Genomic DNA, 14,894 nt, shown 5'->3' on the forward strand with positions numbered 1-14,894 from the left:
AAAGGCCACTAAGAGATGTACGTCCAAAAGTTGGGTCCACATGCTCACTGTATGTTCACTCATGTCTCTTGTTTTAATTAGAATTATATGTTAATTAAATATTTATCCTCCAACAGCTGCTCCTTGGGGTGCCACCACTGAGGCTACCAGTTTTAAGGTTTCCCGGAGTGGCCGCCTTCTCAAGACCCCTCTGGAGTACTGGAAAGGGGCCAGAGTCATCTTGGATTGTGACATAAACGTCACCATTCATGGGGGTTATGACGAGTCATCTATCCTTCAATTGGTAAGCTTCTGGTCCATTTTTGTCCTGTATATTGTAGAGCAGTGTACCCCAAGCCATTCCACTTATGTAATGTATTCCACTTTCAACACACCTGAATCAACTAATCACCAAGCCATTCATTTGTTGAATTAGGTGTGCTGGTTCTGGAATACATCCAATACGTGGAATGACTGGGGGTTGCTGAGATGTTTGGGAAACTGTTGTAGATTGAGTTGTTGCGTTGCTGCATTAAACTATGTTATTTTCCTTCTTTCTCAGCAAATAAGTACACCTGTAGCCAGAGTATTGTCACTGCTACCACCAAAACCACCCAATGTTTTTTTACCTCCAGCAGAAGGTATGTTTTTTTCTATACATAAGCTTGGGAATGCCTTTATCCTCGTATCCCAGCTCCAACAAAGATGGTGACTGCAGTTTATTTGACAGTGTTACGTTGTGTTCTACAGAACAACTGCAAGCTGACACCAGTGAGGAGGAGGCATTGCCACTGAGAAAAGTGACAGCCTATCAGAGGTCGAAGCCAGAGAAGAACCCCTCTCCCGGGGCCCCCAAGCCTCAGAGGTGTAAAGCTGAGGACAACCCCTTTCACAGGGGCCACAGAATACCCAAGAAGACTAGTCCAAACTTTCAGTGGTCTAAGCCTGAGAACCTCTCCACCAGAGGCCCTGGAAAACCCAAGAGGGCCAGCCCAGCATCTCTGAGGTCCAAGTCTGAAGTCTAAGCACCTGGGAGAGCCCAAGAATACAAGCCTAAGATCTCTGAGTGCAGCAGCGCCTGGCCGCATATGCAGACCCTGCCCCACAATCCCTGACCCCTCCATGTCGCGCCCTCTAGGGCGCCAAGACAACTCGGACAACACCAAAACATCCTCAGAGCTGTTGCCAGGGAAACCGATTAAGGTTTCAGATAAAGCAAACCGGAAAGTGCTTGAAATGCCAAAGAAAAGGGTTAGTTGTCAGAAGAAGCTCCCAGCAAAGCTCCATGAGGACATTGAGATGGAGGGGAAAGACACACGGAGTCGTGGGCCCACGAAAAGGGCTGGCCCACAGAGACCAGGAGAAAAAGGGCGCAAATTCACCAGGTTTCAGCAGGGAAAAAAGGAAGAAAATGCAGATCAATGGACAGAGATGGAACTTCAGAGACTACATGAGTGAGTGCCTACAGTTGTCCAGTCTACATTTTTTTTATCCACAGTGTGTCATTTTGCACAAGAAAATGGCAGTGAGTAGCAAAATAATATTTCAAATAGATGAGAAAGTATGTCATCCAATGCATTGCGTGCATTGCTCAGTTTACTAATCTCAGGTTAATCAATGGCCTCCTAATAACGCATCAAGAGATGTTGAAGAAAAGTTTCAAGCAAGCTAGCATACATAGGCCTAAATGTGTGCAAATTGCTTTGTTTATATAGAAACATGACTGTATTAGTGTATGTGAACGTCCTGTGTGTGTGTTTGGCTTTCAGGGCTGTTACGTCATTTCCTAAACACATTAATAACTTCTGGGTGAACGTTGCCATGGTGGTGGGCACCCGTTCAGCCGAGGAGTGCCAGGAGCAGTACAACGCCCATGCTCCCACCAAGTCCACGAAGAAAAATGAAGTGCCCCAAAAGAAGGAGCTATGCAAGTTACTTTATCTAGCATTTTTATCCATAAGAAAAAGCCTAAATGGATCTGCCTTATGTAGCATTTTTATCCATAAGATATGCATCAAGGAACCTGATGTGACTGAACACATTGAGCTCTCACTGATTGAAATTTTATTTTAATGTTGAACAATTGTTTGTTTTATTCAATCACTATCTATACACTCTGTACGTCAATAAGAATTACAGAGAATTTATGTGACAATGTCATATTATATTTGAATTGTAGTGATTAGACCACCCTGGGTAACCGCGAGAAAGGGCACACTGAAGCGGAAGCAGCAGGTGAGGAACCTCCTGGACCACATGCCCAAGGATGACCACAATGACATCTTTAACAGCTCGCCCATGCAGAACAACAAGTGGGTCAAGGTGTGTTGTTTTTCCACCTGGGGTGCAAACGTCTCAACAATGTTGCCGTTTTTGGGTTCTTTAGGAAAATATTCAGAAAACATTCAGAAAAATTCAAAGAAGACTCCACACACAAGTCTTGTATTCTTCCCACGTGTGTCCTTAAGCCCATATAGATATAGATTGTCATCTTGCTTGCATGTGCAAAATGTATATTTAACAATGACTGATACATATACTTAATTATCTTCCATTTCTAAAAGCTTGTATGTGCAAAATGTATATTTCAATACAGCCGATAGCTTCACTTGCTTCTCTGAAGCTTATACTTAAGTAATATACTTAATAAGTAATAGTATAAATCATTTCAAATTCCTAATGTTATTAAGCACCATTTACAGAAAGCCAGGGGCACTTTCCAACACTCAGACATCATTTACAAACAAAACATTTGTGGTTGGTGAGTCCGCCATGACCAGGGATGTTCTCTTGTTAATTGTGTGAATTGGACTATTTTCCTGACCTGTTAACCATTGAAAATGTAACGAGTACTTTTTGGTGTCAGGGACATTATTTTTGTTAGGAATGTAGTGAAGTAGAATAGAAAAGTACAGATACCCCCCAAAACTACTTAAGTAGTACTTTAAAGTGTTTTTATTTAAAACCTCTACAGGATCCGTGTCCCCGTCTCGGGACAGTTGAGCTAAAGTAGGCTAATGCGAATAGCATGAGGTTGTAAGTAACAAGAACATTTCCCAGGACATAGACATATCTGATATTGGCAGAACGTTTAAATTCTTGTTAATCTAACTGCACTGTCCAATTTACAGTAGCTATTACAGTGAAAGAATACCATGCTATTGTTTGAGAGTGCACAGTTATGAATGCAATGGTTCATTGGATCAGTCTTAAACTTTTAATACACTGCTCCCATCTAGTGGCAAAAATATAAATTGAGCCTGGGTTGGAATAATACATTATGGCCGTTCTCGTATTTCAAAGATGATGGTACAAAAAAATTATTAATTTCACAATTCCACAAACTTCAAAGTGTTTCCTTTCAAATGGTATCAAGAATACATATCCTTGCTTCAGGTCCTGAGCTACAGGCAGTTAGATTTGGGTATGTCATTTTAGGCGAAAATTGAAAGAATGGGGCGGATCCTTAAAAGTTTTTTTAAAGCATGAGTTTCACAAATCTTGTTCATTGCACCACTCATACAAATGTGGATTCTAATGAATAATTTATTTCTGAAATTCTAAAGTAAGAATAAGCACCGCAAAAAGCTGACGGCAACATCATGGGACCTTGAGTTTACAGCATTTTGTCCTTCATGCCGTTAACTAGTCACGTGACAGGCTACAGCTCATATGGTCATGTGATGAGGAACCGACACTAATATTATCCAGCAAACAACAATTCGAAAACAAAGTCGTTCCTTGCGTTGAGAGTCAACGAATGTCACCAAAATGAGGGTTCTGTAAGTATTTCCATTATATCATTCTCCACGTTTGATTGTTTAGAATGGGACAATAACACCCGAAGTCCTTGTGGTTTTTGCTTCTAGCTAAAATGATACATTGTTGACCTATTTTACATGAAGACCTTTGAGCTATAACGTTACTTCCTTCTTAACTAAGCTATTCTAGAGATTTTTGTTTTGTGGACGATTTCCACTAAGGGAGTTGTCGAGAATCTCTGCAGCCTTGCACAAGCAGTAGCGCAGATCCTTTGTTTAGCCCAGAGTTCAAACGTTTTCAGAATGTTGTACTTTAATTTACCAGATGTATAACGTTAATGCTCTCGCGCAATTTAAGAAGACATTTATGAATGTTTTTCTCTGATATTTTGTTTTTAAACACTCTTTTTTTTTTTGAATTTTAATTTTAGGTTGGCCTTCTGTGTCCTCATATGCAGCTCATTGAATTTGTGTGAACATCTTGAGGCTGATCAAGACATCTTGTGAGCAAACAACCTTAACATTGTACAGCTTTTGTAAATGAACTACTACAATGTGTGATTTTTACCATCATTTGAAGCTACTTCACATAATGTAATTTCAGGATACCAGAAGACTGGACTCGTATAGGCAGGATTGACCCCACAGAGAAGTTGGAGCTGACCTTTGCTTTGAGGCAGCAGAATGTGGATCAACTGGAACACCTGCTGCTACTGGTTTCGGACCCTGAGTCGGCACAATATGGTAGAAATAATTTTTCATGCTTACAACGGCAAACCATTTTAGGCCATTAGATGTTGAACTTCCTGACTTTTATCCCCTCTGATAATGGATTTTGCATTACCATGTACTCCTTTACAGCACTGTCAATTCTGTCTTAGGCAAGCATCTGACTCTAGAGGAAGTGGCCGCTTTAGTACGTCCATCCCAGCTGACCCAGAAAGTGGTTCGTCACTGGCTGCAGAGTCACGGGGTCACAGACTGCCAGACCATCCTCACTCAGGACTTCCTCCAATGCACCATGAACACGCAGTAAGGGCCTCTCTCTCAAATCACATGCACCGACTACAACAGGTGTAGACTCTGTTGTGAAATTCTTGCTTACAAGCCCTTCCCAACGATGCAAAGTAAAAAAATATATAATAGTAACACGAGGAATGAAGTATACAAGAATAAAGCTATATACAGGGAGTACCTGATCAATGTGGATTTGAGGTAGTCACCTGCTTGTTGAACATCTAATTCCAAAGTCATGGACATTAACATTGCGTCCCCCCCGTTTGCTACTATAACAGCTTCCATTCTTCTGGGAAGAATGATGTTAGATGTTGGAACATTGCTGCGTGGACTTGTTTCCATTCATCCACGACCATTAGTGAGGTTGGGTGATTAGGCCTGGTTTGCAGTCGGCATTCCAAATCATCCCAAAGGTTTTTGATGGGATTGAGGTTCAGGGCTCTGTGCAGGCCAGTCAAGTTCTTCTACACTGATCTTGACAAAACATGCTGAAACAGGAAAGGGCCTTCTCCAAACTGTTGCCACCAAGTTGGAAGAATTATTTATATATATATATATATATATTTTTTTTTACCTTTATTTAACTAGGCAAGTCAGTTAAGAACAAATTATTGTCATTGTATGGTGTAGCATTAAGATTTCCCTTCACTGGAACTAAGGGGCCTAGCCCGAACCACGATAAACAGCCCCAGACTATTATTCCTCCTCCACCAAACTTGACAGTTTTCACTGAATTTGGGCAGGTAGCATTCTCCTGGCATCCACCAAACCCAGATTTGTCTGTCAGACTGCCAGATGGTGAAGCGTGATTCATCACTTCAGAGAACGTGTTTCCACTGCGGTGAGCTTTACACCACTCCAGCCCACGCTTGGCATTCGCATGGTGATCTTAGGCTTGTGTCCGGCTGCTCGGCCACGGAAACCCATTTCATGAAGCACCCGACAAACCGTTTTTGTGCTGACGTTGCTTCCAGAGGCAGACGATTTTACGCGCTACACACTAAAGCACTCGGCGGTCCTGTTCTGTGAGCTTGTGCAGAAATTTGACACGCTGGCTTGTTCGAAAGGTGGCATCCTGTGACGGTGCCAAGTTGAGTAACTGAGCTCTTCATTAAGGACATTCCACTGCCAATGTTTGTTTATGGAGATTGCATGGCTGTGTGCTCGATTTTATACACCTGTCAGCAACAGTGTGGCTGAAATGGCTGAATCCACTCATTTTAAAGCGGTGTGTGTATATATAGTGTATGTACATGAAGGCAGAGTGAAAAAGTGACTAGGTATCAGGATTAATAATAATAAATAGAGTAGCAGCAACATAATGAGTGGAAAAGTGTGTATATCTTGTGAGTGTGCATAGTCAGTCCGGGTAACCATTTAATGAACTATTTAGCAGTCTTATGGCTTGGGGTAGAAGCTGTCTTGAAACCTGTTGGTCCGAGAGCCGACGAGCCAGTACACAGGCCCTGCACTCCATACAGATGCCACAGAGAGTGAGGCTTTCTACTTCTCCTGTTTCAGAGTGGCAGAGGCCCTGCTTCCAGGCATTGAGTTTCACCGCTACGTAAGAGATGGCATCTCCCTGGTGAGGTCATCATCTGCATACCACGTGCATGAGGATGTTCTCCAACATCTTGACTTTGGTGAGCAGCAATTTCATCTTGACCATTTCTGAGGTTATCGACAGAAATGCTATTATCTTATAGCTCATCTGGTAGTAGTATAACAACATAAGTTAAGAGTATGACAAACAATGTTATGGATGTGATTTGTTTTCCCACCCATAGTTGGCGGTGTTCACCGCTTTCCACCCAAGGGGCAGGACCTCAATGAAGTCTTGACAAAGAGGAGACGGTCTAGAGCGAAGTTTCATCTTGGAAACACACCCGCCACCCTCAGGTCTCGCTACAACCTGACCGCAGCGGACGTGGGTTCAGCTCAGAACAACAGTCAAGCCGTGGCTCAGGTATTTGGCCACTTTTTACGTCAATACCAATGGGACAGCTGTGTCAGACGAGAACAGTTGATAGAAAATACAGGGGGCAAACGCTTTGCCTCATTCTAACAATGAACTTGCCTGTCTGGCATAATGGGAATCTAAAGGCTCAATTAAATTAGCACACTTTGCTCAGTAGCTCTTTTTCCCATGGTCAAATAAACTGATCTTTGGTACTGTATATAAACCTACAACTACTGCCAGGTAGACCCCCCCCCCCCCCCCACAGATAAAGGGTGAAATTTGTATGGTGGATATGGTTTGTTTGAATTCCAGCATAGCTATCATCTTATCATCTGTCCAGTTCTTGGAGCAGTTCTACCACCCTGCTGACCTGGCTGAGTTCATGACGCTGTTCGGACGGAGCTTCCAGCACCTGTCTAAGATTGACCGGGTGGTTGGTGTTCAGGGAGCAGGGAAGGCCGGTCTGGAGGCCAGCTTGGATGTAGAGTACATCATGAGCACAGGGGCCAACATACCTACATGGGTCTTCACCAATCCAGGTATACTAACAATGACAAACCAGAGTGTGCATGTAGCCTTAGTCACATGGCAAGTGCAGAGAGGTTTATTTTAATTTGTATGTTAATCCTTTGGCAGACGTGACTTATAATAAGTTAATTGAACTAAGGAATTTGAGACGACCACATATCATTGTAGTAAGTAGGCTAAAAACTTTCCAGAAAAGCTAGCAACGGCCACAATGCTAGTGAGATCAAATACCAAGTGGTATATATTTAGCCTCTTCCAACTATCTTTAGCTATGTCTCATATTGTACCAATCCAAAGTTTGGACACCTACTATTTCAAGGGTTTTTCTTTATTTTTACTATATTGTAGAATAATACGGAAGACATCAAAACTATGAGACGACACACATGGAATCATGTAGTAACCAAAAAGTGTTTTAGATTCTCCACATTTGCTACCCTTTGCCTTGATGGCTTTGCACACTCTTGGCATTCTCTCAACCAGCTTCACCTGGAAGTCTTTTCCAACAGTCTTGAAGGATTTCCCAAATATGCTTAGTACTTCTTGGCTGCTTTACCTTCATTCTGCAGTCTATCTTAATTGGGTTGAAGTCAGGTGATTGTGGAGGCCAGGCCACCATTCTTGGTCAATTAGCCCTTCCACAGCCTGGAGGTGTGTTGGGTCATTGTCCTGTTGAAAAACAAATGATAGTCCCACTAAGCGCAAACCAGATGGGATGGCGTATCGTTGCAGATTGCTGTGGTAGCCATGCTGGTTGTGTGCCTTATTCTAAATGAATCAGTGTCACCAGCAAAGCACCGTCACACCTCTTCCATGCTTCACGGGGGGGAACCACACATGCAGAGATCATCTGTTCACCTACTCTGCATCTCACAAAGACATGGTGGTCGAAAACAAAAATCTAAAATTTGGACCAAAGGACAGATTTCCACTGGTCTAATGTCCATTGCTCGTGTTTCTTGGCCCAAGCAAGTCTCTTCTTCTTATTGGTGTTCGTTAGTGGCTTCTTTTCATCAATTTGACCATGAAGGCCTAACTCGCACTGTGTCCTCTGAACAGTTGATGTTGAAATGTGTCTGTTACTTGAACTCTATGAAGCATTTTTTTGGGCTGCAATTTCTGAGGCTGGTAACTCTAATGAATTTTCCTTTGCAGCAGAGGTAACTCCGCGTCTTTCTTTCCTGTGGCGGTCCTCATGAGAGCCAGTTTCATCATAGTGCTTGATGGTTTTGGCAACTGCACTTTAAGAAATTTTCAGAATTGACCGACCGTGTCTTAAAGTAATGATGAACTGTCGTTTCTCTTTTACTTATTTGCGCTGTTCTTGCCATAATATGGACTTGGTCTTTTACCAAATAGGGCTATCTTCTGTATACCACCCCTACCTTGTCAGAACAACTGATTGGCTCAAACGCATTAAGAAGGAAAGAAATTCCACAAAGTAACTTTTAACAAGGCACACCTGTTATTTGAAATGTATTCCAGGTGACGACCTCCTGAAGCTGGTTGAAAGAAGAGTGCGCAAAGCTGCCATCCAGGCATGGTGTGGCTACTAGAAATTCAAATATAAACTATTTTGATTTAACACTTCAATTTTATTTTTTACATTATTTCATAGTTTTGATGTCTACACTATTATTCTACATTGTAGAAAATAGTAAAAAATAAAGGAAGAACCCTGGAATGAGCAGGTGTGTCCAAACTTTTGACTGGTACCATATGTTCATACTAATATACCACTTTAGAATGAAGCAATGCATTGGGGTTGCACTCTTAGTACAGGTAGGTAGTATGATGTTGAAACAGCCTTTTTCTGATAGTGGTTTGATAATGGGACACTGCTTGACTGCTCCTCAGGTCGGCATGAGACCCAGGAGCCATTCCTCCAGTGGATGTTGCTGCTCAGCAACATGACAGACATCCCTTGGGTCCACACCATCAGCTACGGGGACGATGAGGACAGCTTGTCCTCCGCCTACATGATGCGCATCAACACTGAGTTCATGAAGGCTGGCGTACGGGGCATTTCTATACTGTTTGCCTCAGGTTAGTCTGTGCTAGCCTGGGCCCAAATCTGTTCATGCCAACACCAATTGTCATTGTCACGCATTTCATGTGACGATGACCAATGGTGTTGGCAAAAGCACACAACTAGTTCTGGAACCAGGCTAAGTCAGTGTTTTTTGACCTCTTACTTGGAAGTGTTTACGATCTTGATCGAGTAGTCAGTGACAGCAGATTTAATATGATATAGACTATTTGAATAGTTCAAACTCAAGCAGGTGTTGTGGATGTTGTAAGAGGTGAGGTGGCCTTTCTTTTTGTGGGGCTGCCATTTAGTTACTCTAGAAATGTGTGCGTAATATCAGATGAGTCAGGCAGGCCTATGAAACATGAACAAGTCACCATGTATAGTTGAGTAAATTGATGACTAAAATTGTGGACAACAGTTTTTTTTTTTTTATAATCCATAAATCATGAGTAAGAATTTCCTTGGCGTTCGCTTTCATACTTGAACTGTCTTGCCTCAGGTGATAGTGGAGCTGGCTGCAGACACTTGACTAAAGGAGAGAATTCTTTCCGACCAAGCTTTCCTGCATCAAGGTGAGTCATTGCCACTGTCGAAATAAACTAATGGCACTTGTGTTTTTTGGGGTGTTCGTTGTTTCATTTGAATCCATGAAGTATGAAAAGTGTTAAATCCAGGTGCGGGTTATAGGCATTGCGGTTTTTAAAGGGAATTTCTCGATTGATTTCACATGTGCAGTGTTTAACGTGGCAACAGCATTTAAATGCAGCAGTGCAATGTGTGCGCATCTGAGGCTAAATACTTAGTCTCTAAACTAGTCAACAATAGTCTGTTTTGTAATCTGAAATCAATAGAATAAGAAAACCAGTGTCTTCGTGGGGTCTGTTTTCCTGTCCATACCCAAATCATCTGTTCTCTGAAGTTAAGTTTATATGCTTTCAGCCCATACGTGACGACAGTGGGGGGAACTTCATTCAAGAATCCATTCAAGGTCACCTATGAGGTCACTGACTACATCAGTGGCGGCGGCTTCAGCAATGTTTTTAAGATGCCGGACTACCAGGTATTAAGAGTGTCTATACAGGACATAAACCCACAGGTTTTCCCAGATCTGTGCTTTTTTAAATTTGATCTTTAGAATTTGAAAAACGATATGCTTTACGTAACTGAGTGAAAAGACTAACATGTATTCACTAACTATCAGATTAGGTACACAAAGGTTCTCTCAACAAATGAGGTCCTGTCTACTGGTAGAATTAGCCATCACTGATGCATAGTAAATGTGTGAAGTATTTATTTCCGTATGGTTTATTTGGATATACTTATTCAATCATTTGATAGCCTGTCACTTTTTGCCACAGGTCGGTGCTGTGGAGGGTTATCTGAAAGCAGTGCCGGGTCTCCCTCCAAAGACGTACTTCAACACCAGTGGAAGGGCCTACCCAGACATAGCTGCTCTCTCAGACAACTACTGGGTGGTCACCGACAGGGTACCCATCCCCTGGGTGTCTGGTACTTCGGTAAGAAAATAGTATCTCATAGGGTGAATCTCAAAGTATATTTTGTTGATTCCTCATGTCCTCTCACAACCTCAACAGATTGGAGAAGTACTGAGGTTCCTTCTCTCAAACCTCCAATATACTTTGAGAAGGAGGCAAAGAATAAACTCAAGACTTTTTAGATTCACCTATAGATTTTTTCTTCTCTCACCTGCTTATCTCCCAAATATATAAAATGTTTTCAATTATCTGAGAGAAATATTATATTTACATTTTAGTTATTTTAGACGCTCTTATCCAGAGCGACGTACAGGAGCAATTAGGGTTGTGCCTTGCTCAAGGGCACATCGACACATGTTTCACCTAGTCGGATCGGGGATTCGAACCAGCGACCTTTCGGTTACTGGCCCAATGCTCTTAACCATTAAGCTACCTGTCGACTCTTGGATCATATAATGCATTAACAATTAATATTTACTCGTGTTCTTTAGGCCTCCACCCCTGTGGTTGGAGGAATCCTCTCTCTGATCAATGACCAGCGCTTTCTGAAAGGCCTGCCTTCTCTGGGCTTCCTCAATCCCCGCCTGTATCAGCTGCAGGGCCAGGGACTCTTTGATGTAAGTCACTGATCATTAGATATGGAGAAAATAAGACTAGTTTCTTGTTGTGTATGGTAGTGTCATGTATTTATCTTTTGTGTATATTCACAGCAGTGGTGGAAAAACTATCCAATAGTCATACTTGAGTTAAAGTAAATATACTCTAATCAAAAATGACTCAAGTGAAAGTCACCTGGTAAAATACTAGAGTAAAAGTATTTGGTTTAAAATATACTTAAGTATCAAAAAATAAATGTAATTTCTAAAATATCTTTACGTATTAATCACTTCAAACTCCAACCACACAGCATTTACTTATTGATAGCTAGCGGCACACTGTAACACTTAGACATATTTACAAATGAAGCAATTGTGTTTAGTGAGTCCACCAGCTCAGACGCAGTAGGGATGACCTAGGATGTTTTGATACGTGGTTGAATTTAACCATTTTCCTGTCCTACTACGCATTCAAAATGTAACGAGTACTTTTGGGTGTCAGGGATAATGTATAGAGTAAAAAGTACATTATTTTCTTGAGAAATGTAAGTAAAGGAAAAGTTGTCAAACATAAATGGTAAAGTACAGATGCCCCCAAAAACTACTTAAGTAGTACTTTAAAGTATTTTTACTTAAGTACTTTACACCATCTGATTCACAGCAATGGAGCATCTTGTGTCGGGGTCCTAGAGTACTGCAGGGGATCTGCAGCCAGATTAATGTATATAATTTTTTAATGTTACCTAAAACAGATTAAACTAAAAGTTTGAGAACCCCTGATTTAGTGTTTCCCAGTTTTCTATTCTGAACACCACCAAAAGATGGCAGTAGAGAAGAGTCATTGCATTTACTGACTGCTTTCTGTTCCTACCCCCAGGTGACTGATGGTTGTCACCTGAGCTGTCTGGACGAGCAGGTCCAGGGGCAGGGATTCTGCGCGGCACCGTCATGGGACCCAGTCACCGGATGGGGAACGCCCAACTACCCTGCTCTGCTGGCTGCCCTGGTGTTGGAGAAATGAACTCCTGGGGCTCTGTTCAGAAAGTGGAAATGTAACAAAGGTAGTATGTGGAACAAACCTTTGTCTGCGGTGTAGAGTAGGGATTGTGTCAGCTCTATATTTGTTACATTTCTAGCTGCAACATTCTGAACGTTTCACCTCAGAATACACCCCTGACACATTTGAAGTATTTCAGCTGCCTGCTTATATGGTGTCTAGCAATGTCCCTTTCCATTGTAAATTACACTGGACAGATACTTTATTTTTAAATGGAAAATGCAATTTTGGCATTTCCTTCGTCTCAGGTTGTTTGATACTTTTTGAAGGATGGACTCATTTAATGTGGTCAGTGATGTGAAAATGAATGTACATTTTACAAGTTCATCAGTCAGCCATATGTTTGCAACCAGATCAGGTGGGGTAATCAATGACAAGGTACGTAGGTCGACAAAAAAAACCTGTATCTTGTTTTTGCATGCGTGTTCTGATAAATATTTCTGCTCAAAGGAGGTTAAAGTTAGGCCCATGCTATAAATTTATCTGAATCTTGGCCAGAGTTTTGTATGAGGAGAGAAGCAACATTTACCATCGCGTTACTGATTTAAAATATGTTCTGCTGTGGTTGCACGCAGAGGCCTAACCAAATACTTACCGATTTACTCTTGATGTGCTCATTGAGCAAAATAATTCTGCTAATCTCTATCCACCAGAATTGTTGCACTTGTTTTTACTTTTTAATCGATTTTGGGGGAAATGGTCCATGCAATATATTAAAGACTACATATGTCACATTGATTGTAAACATGCTTGTTAACTTAAGTCTTTGCCTTTAGGAATTAAACTGTGTACGTGAAATTGTATTTAATTCTGTGTATCTGTAATTAGACTGAATAACCAACCACAAATGGATATAAGAACAGGATGACTATCCATGGGTCACTGTCTGAGTATCAAACTGCAGAGCAAAATCAGATGTGTGGCAGAGAAAGGGAAAAAAAATAGAAAATGTGGCATTCTGACCACTTATTGAAAAGACATTGTACACCATGTTGGTACACCATGTTGGTACCTATTGGGAACAGTCCTTACCAATAGGAAATGTCACAACAGATTAAATATTTTTTATATTTTATCTGTACAACCTTAAAGGGGTGCTCTTGCAGGTGCTACATAAATGTTTGGACATATTAATGATATTCATCCATTTGATTCTTGAATATTCACTGTGTACAAAACATCAAGGACACCTCTTTACATGACAGGCTGGCCAGGTGCACGCTATGATCCTTAATTGATGTAATTTGTTAAATCTACTTCAATCAGTGTAGATGAAGGGGAGGAGACAAGTTAAAGAAGGATTTTTAAGCCTTGAGACATGGATTGTGTATGTGGGCCATTCAGAGGGAAATTGGGAAAGACTAAGTGCCTTTGAGCAGGCTATGGTGGTAGGTGCAACAGTTTGTTTCAAGAACTGCAACGCTGCTTGGTTTCTCATGCTCAAGTTTCTCATGTGTTTCAATAATTGTCCACCATCCAAAGGACATCAGCATCTCTGGAATGCTTTCGACAGCTTGTAGAGTCCATGCCCCAACGAATTGACGCTGTTCTGAGGGAAAAAGGTATTCGTAATGTTTGGTGTACTCAATGTAACTTAAATGTGCTTAGTTCATCTGTCTTACACTCAGAGGGGTATACTATGATTTGAAGCTAGATCTACTCAGGGTTTTCTAAAGCTAGCCAGCTTCACATTCTAGCTCAGGCTTCATCTGTACTACGGTGGTAGATCTTGCTCGTCCGCCTGCTGCTGACTCTAGCAGGCTCGTAACTGCGCGTGCATGTGTCTAGTCAAACGCCAAACTCTGAGGCAATGCTGAAACATCCAGCAATGGATAGTTACAGGGGAGAGGAATGAGCCAATCATAAACTGTGGTGTATTAGGTGACTGTGATGGTTTGAGGGCCAGATTGGGAATTTAGCCAGGACACCAGGGTTAACATCCCTATTTTTTTTTTTTTTTTTAAGGGGTGGATCAGCTTAATATTGCGGAAAGAATATTACTTCCATCAATGTAATTGTCTGCATCATTTCCAATCCCCCACATATTTTTGGGGTAAATACACTGCTCAAAAAAATGAAGGGAACACAATGTAACTCCAAGTCAATCACACCTCTGTGAAATCAAACTGTCCACTTAGGAAGCAACACTGATTGACAATAAATGTCACATGCTGTTGTGCAAATGGAATAGAAAACAGGTGGAAATTATAGGCAATTAGGAAGACACCCCAATAAAGGAGTGGTTCTGCAGGTGGGGACCACAGACCACTTCTCAGTTCCTATGCTTCCTGGCTAATGTTTTGGTCACTTTTGAATGCTGGTGGTGCTTTCACTCTAGTGGTAGCATGAGACTGAGTCTACAACCCACACAAGTGGCTCAGATAGTGCAGCTCATCCAGGATGGCACATCAATGCGAGCTGTGTCTGTCAGCGTAGTGTCCAGAGCATGGAGGCACTACCAGGAGACA

General features: G+C 41.7%; 1 protein-coding gene across 1 annotated transcript; it reads left to right on the forward strand.

Annotated features, from left to right (window-relative positions):
• The first annotated feature begins 3,608 nt into the window (after positions 1-3,608).
• tpp1 (tripeptidyl peptidase I) lies at positions 3,609-13,234 on the forward strand. Its single transcript, XM_021584284.2, has 13 exons — positions 3,609-3,761; positions 4,172-4,243; positions 4,345-4,484; positions 4,622-4,772; positions 6,279-6,400; positions 6,545-6,723; positions 7,058-7,256; positions 9,103-9,291; positions 9,777-9,849; positions 10,217-10,337; positions 10,636-10,794; positions 11,265-11,390; positions 12,247-13,234. Exons 1-13 carry the CDS (start codon positions 3,751-3,753, stop codon positions 12,388-12,390), a joined length of 1,686 nt encoding a protein of 561 aa, XP_021439959.1. The 5' UTR covers positions 3,609-3,750; the 3' UTR covers positions 12,391-13,234.
• Positions 13,235-14,894: the final 1,660 nt, after the last annotated feature.

Source organism: Oncorhynchus mykiss, chromosome 25 (genome assembly GCF_013265735.2).
Source record: "Oncorhynchus mykiss isolate Arlee chromosome 25, USDA_OmykA_1.1, whole genome shotgun sequence".
Classification (NCBI taxonomy): Eukaryota; Metazoa; Chordata; class Actinopteri; order Salmoniformes; family Salmonidae; genus Oncorhynchus; species Oncorhynchus mykiss.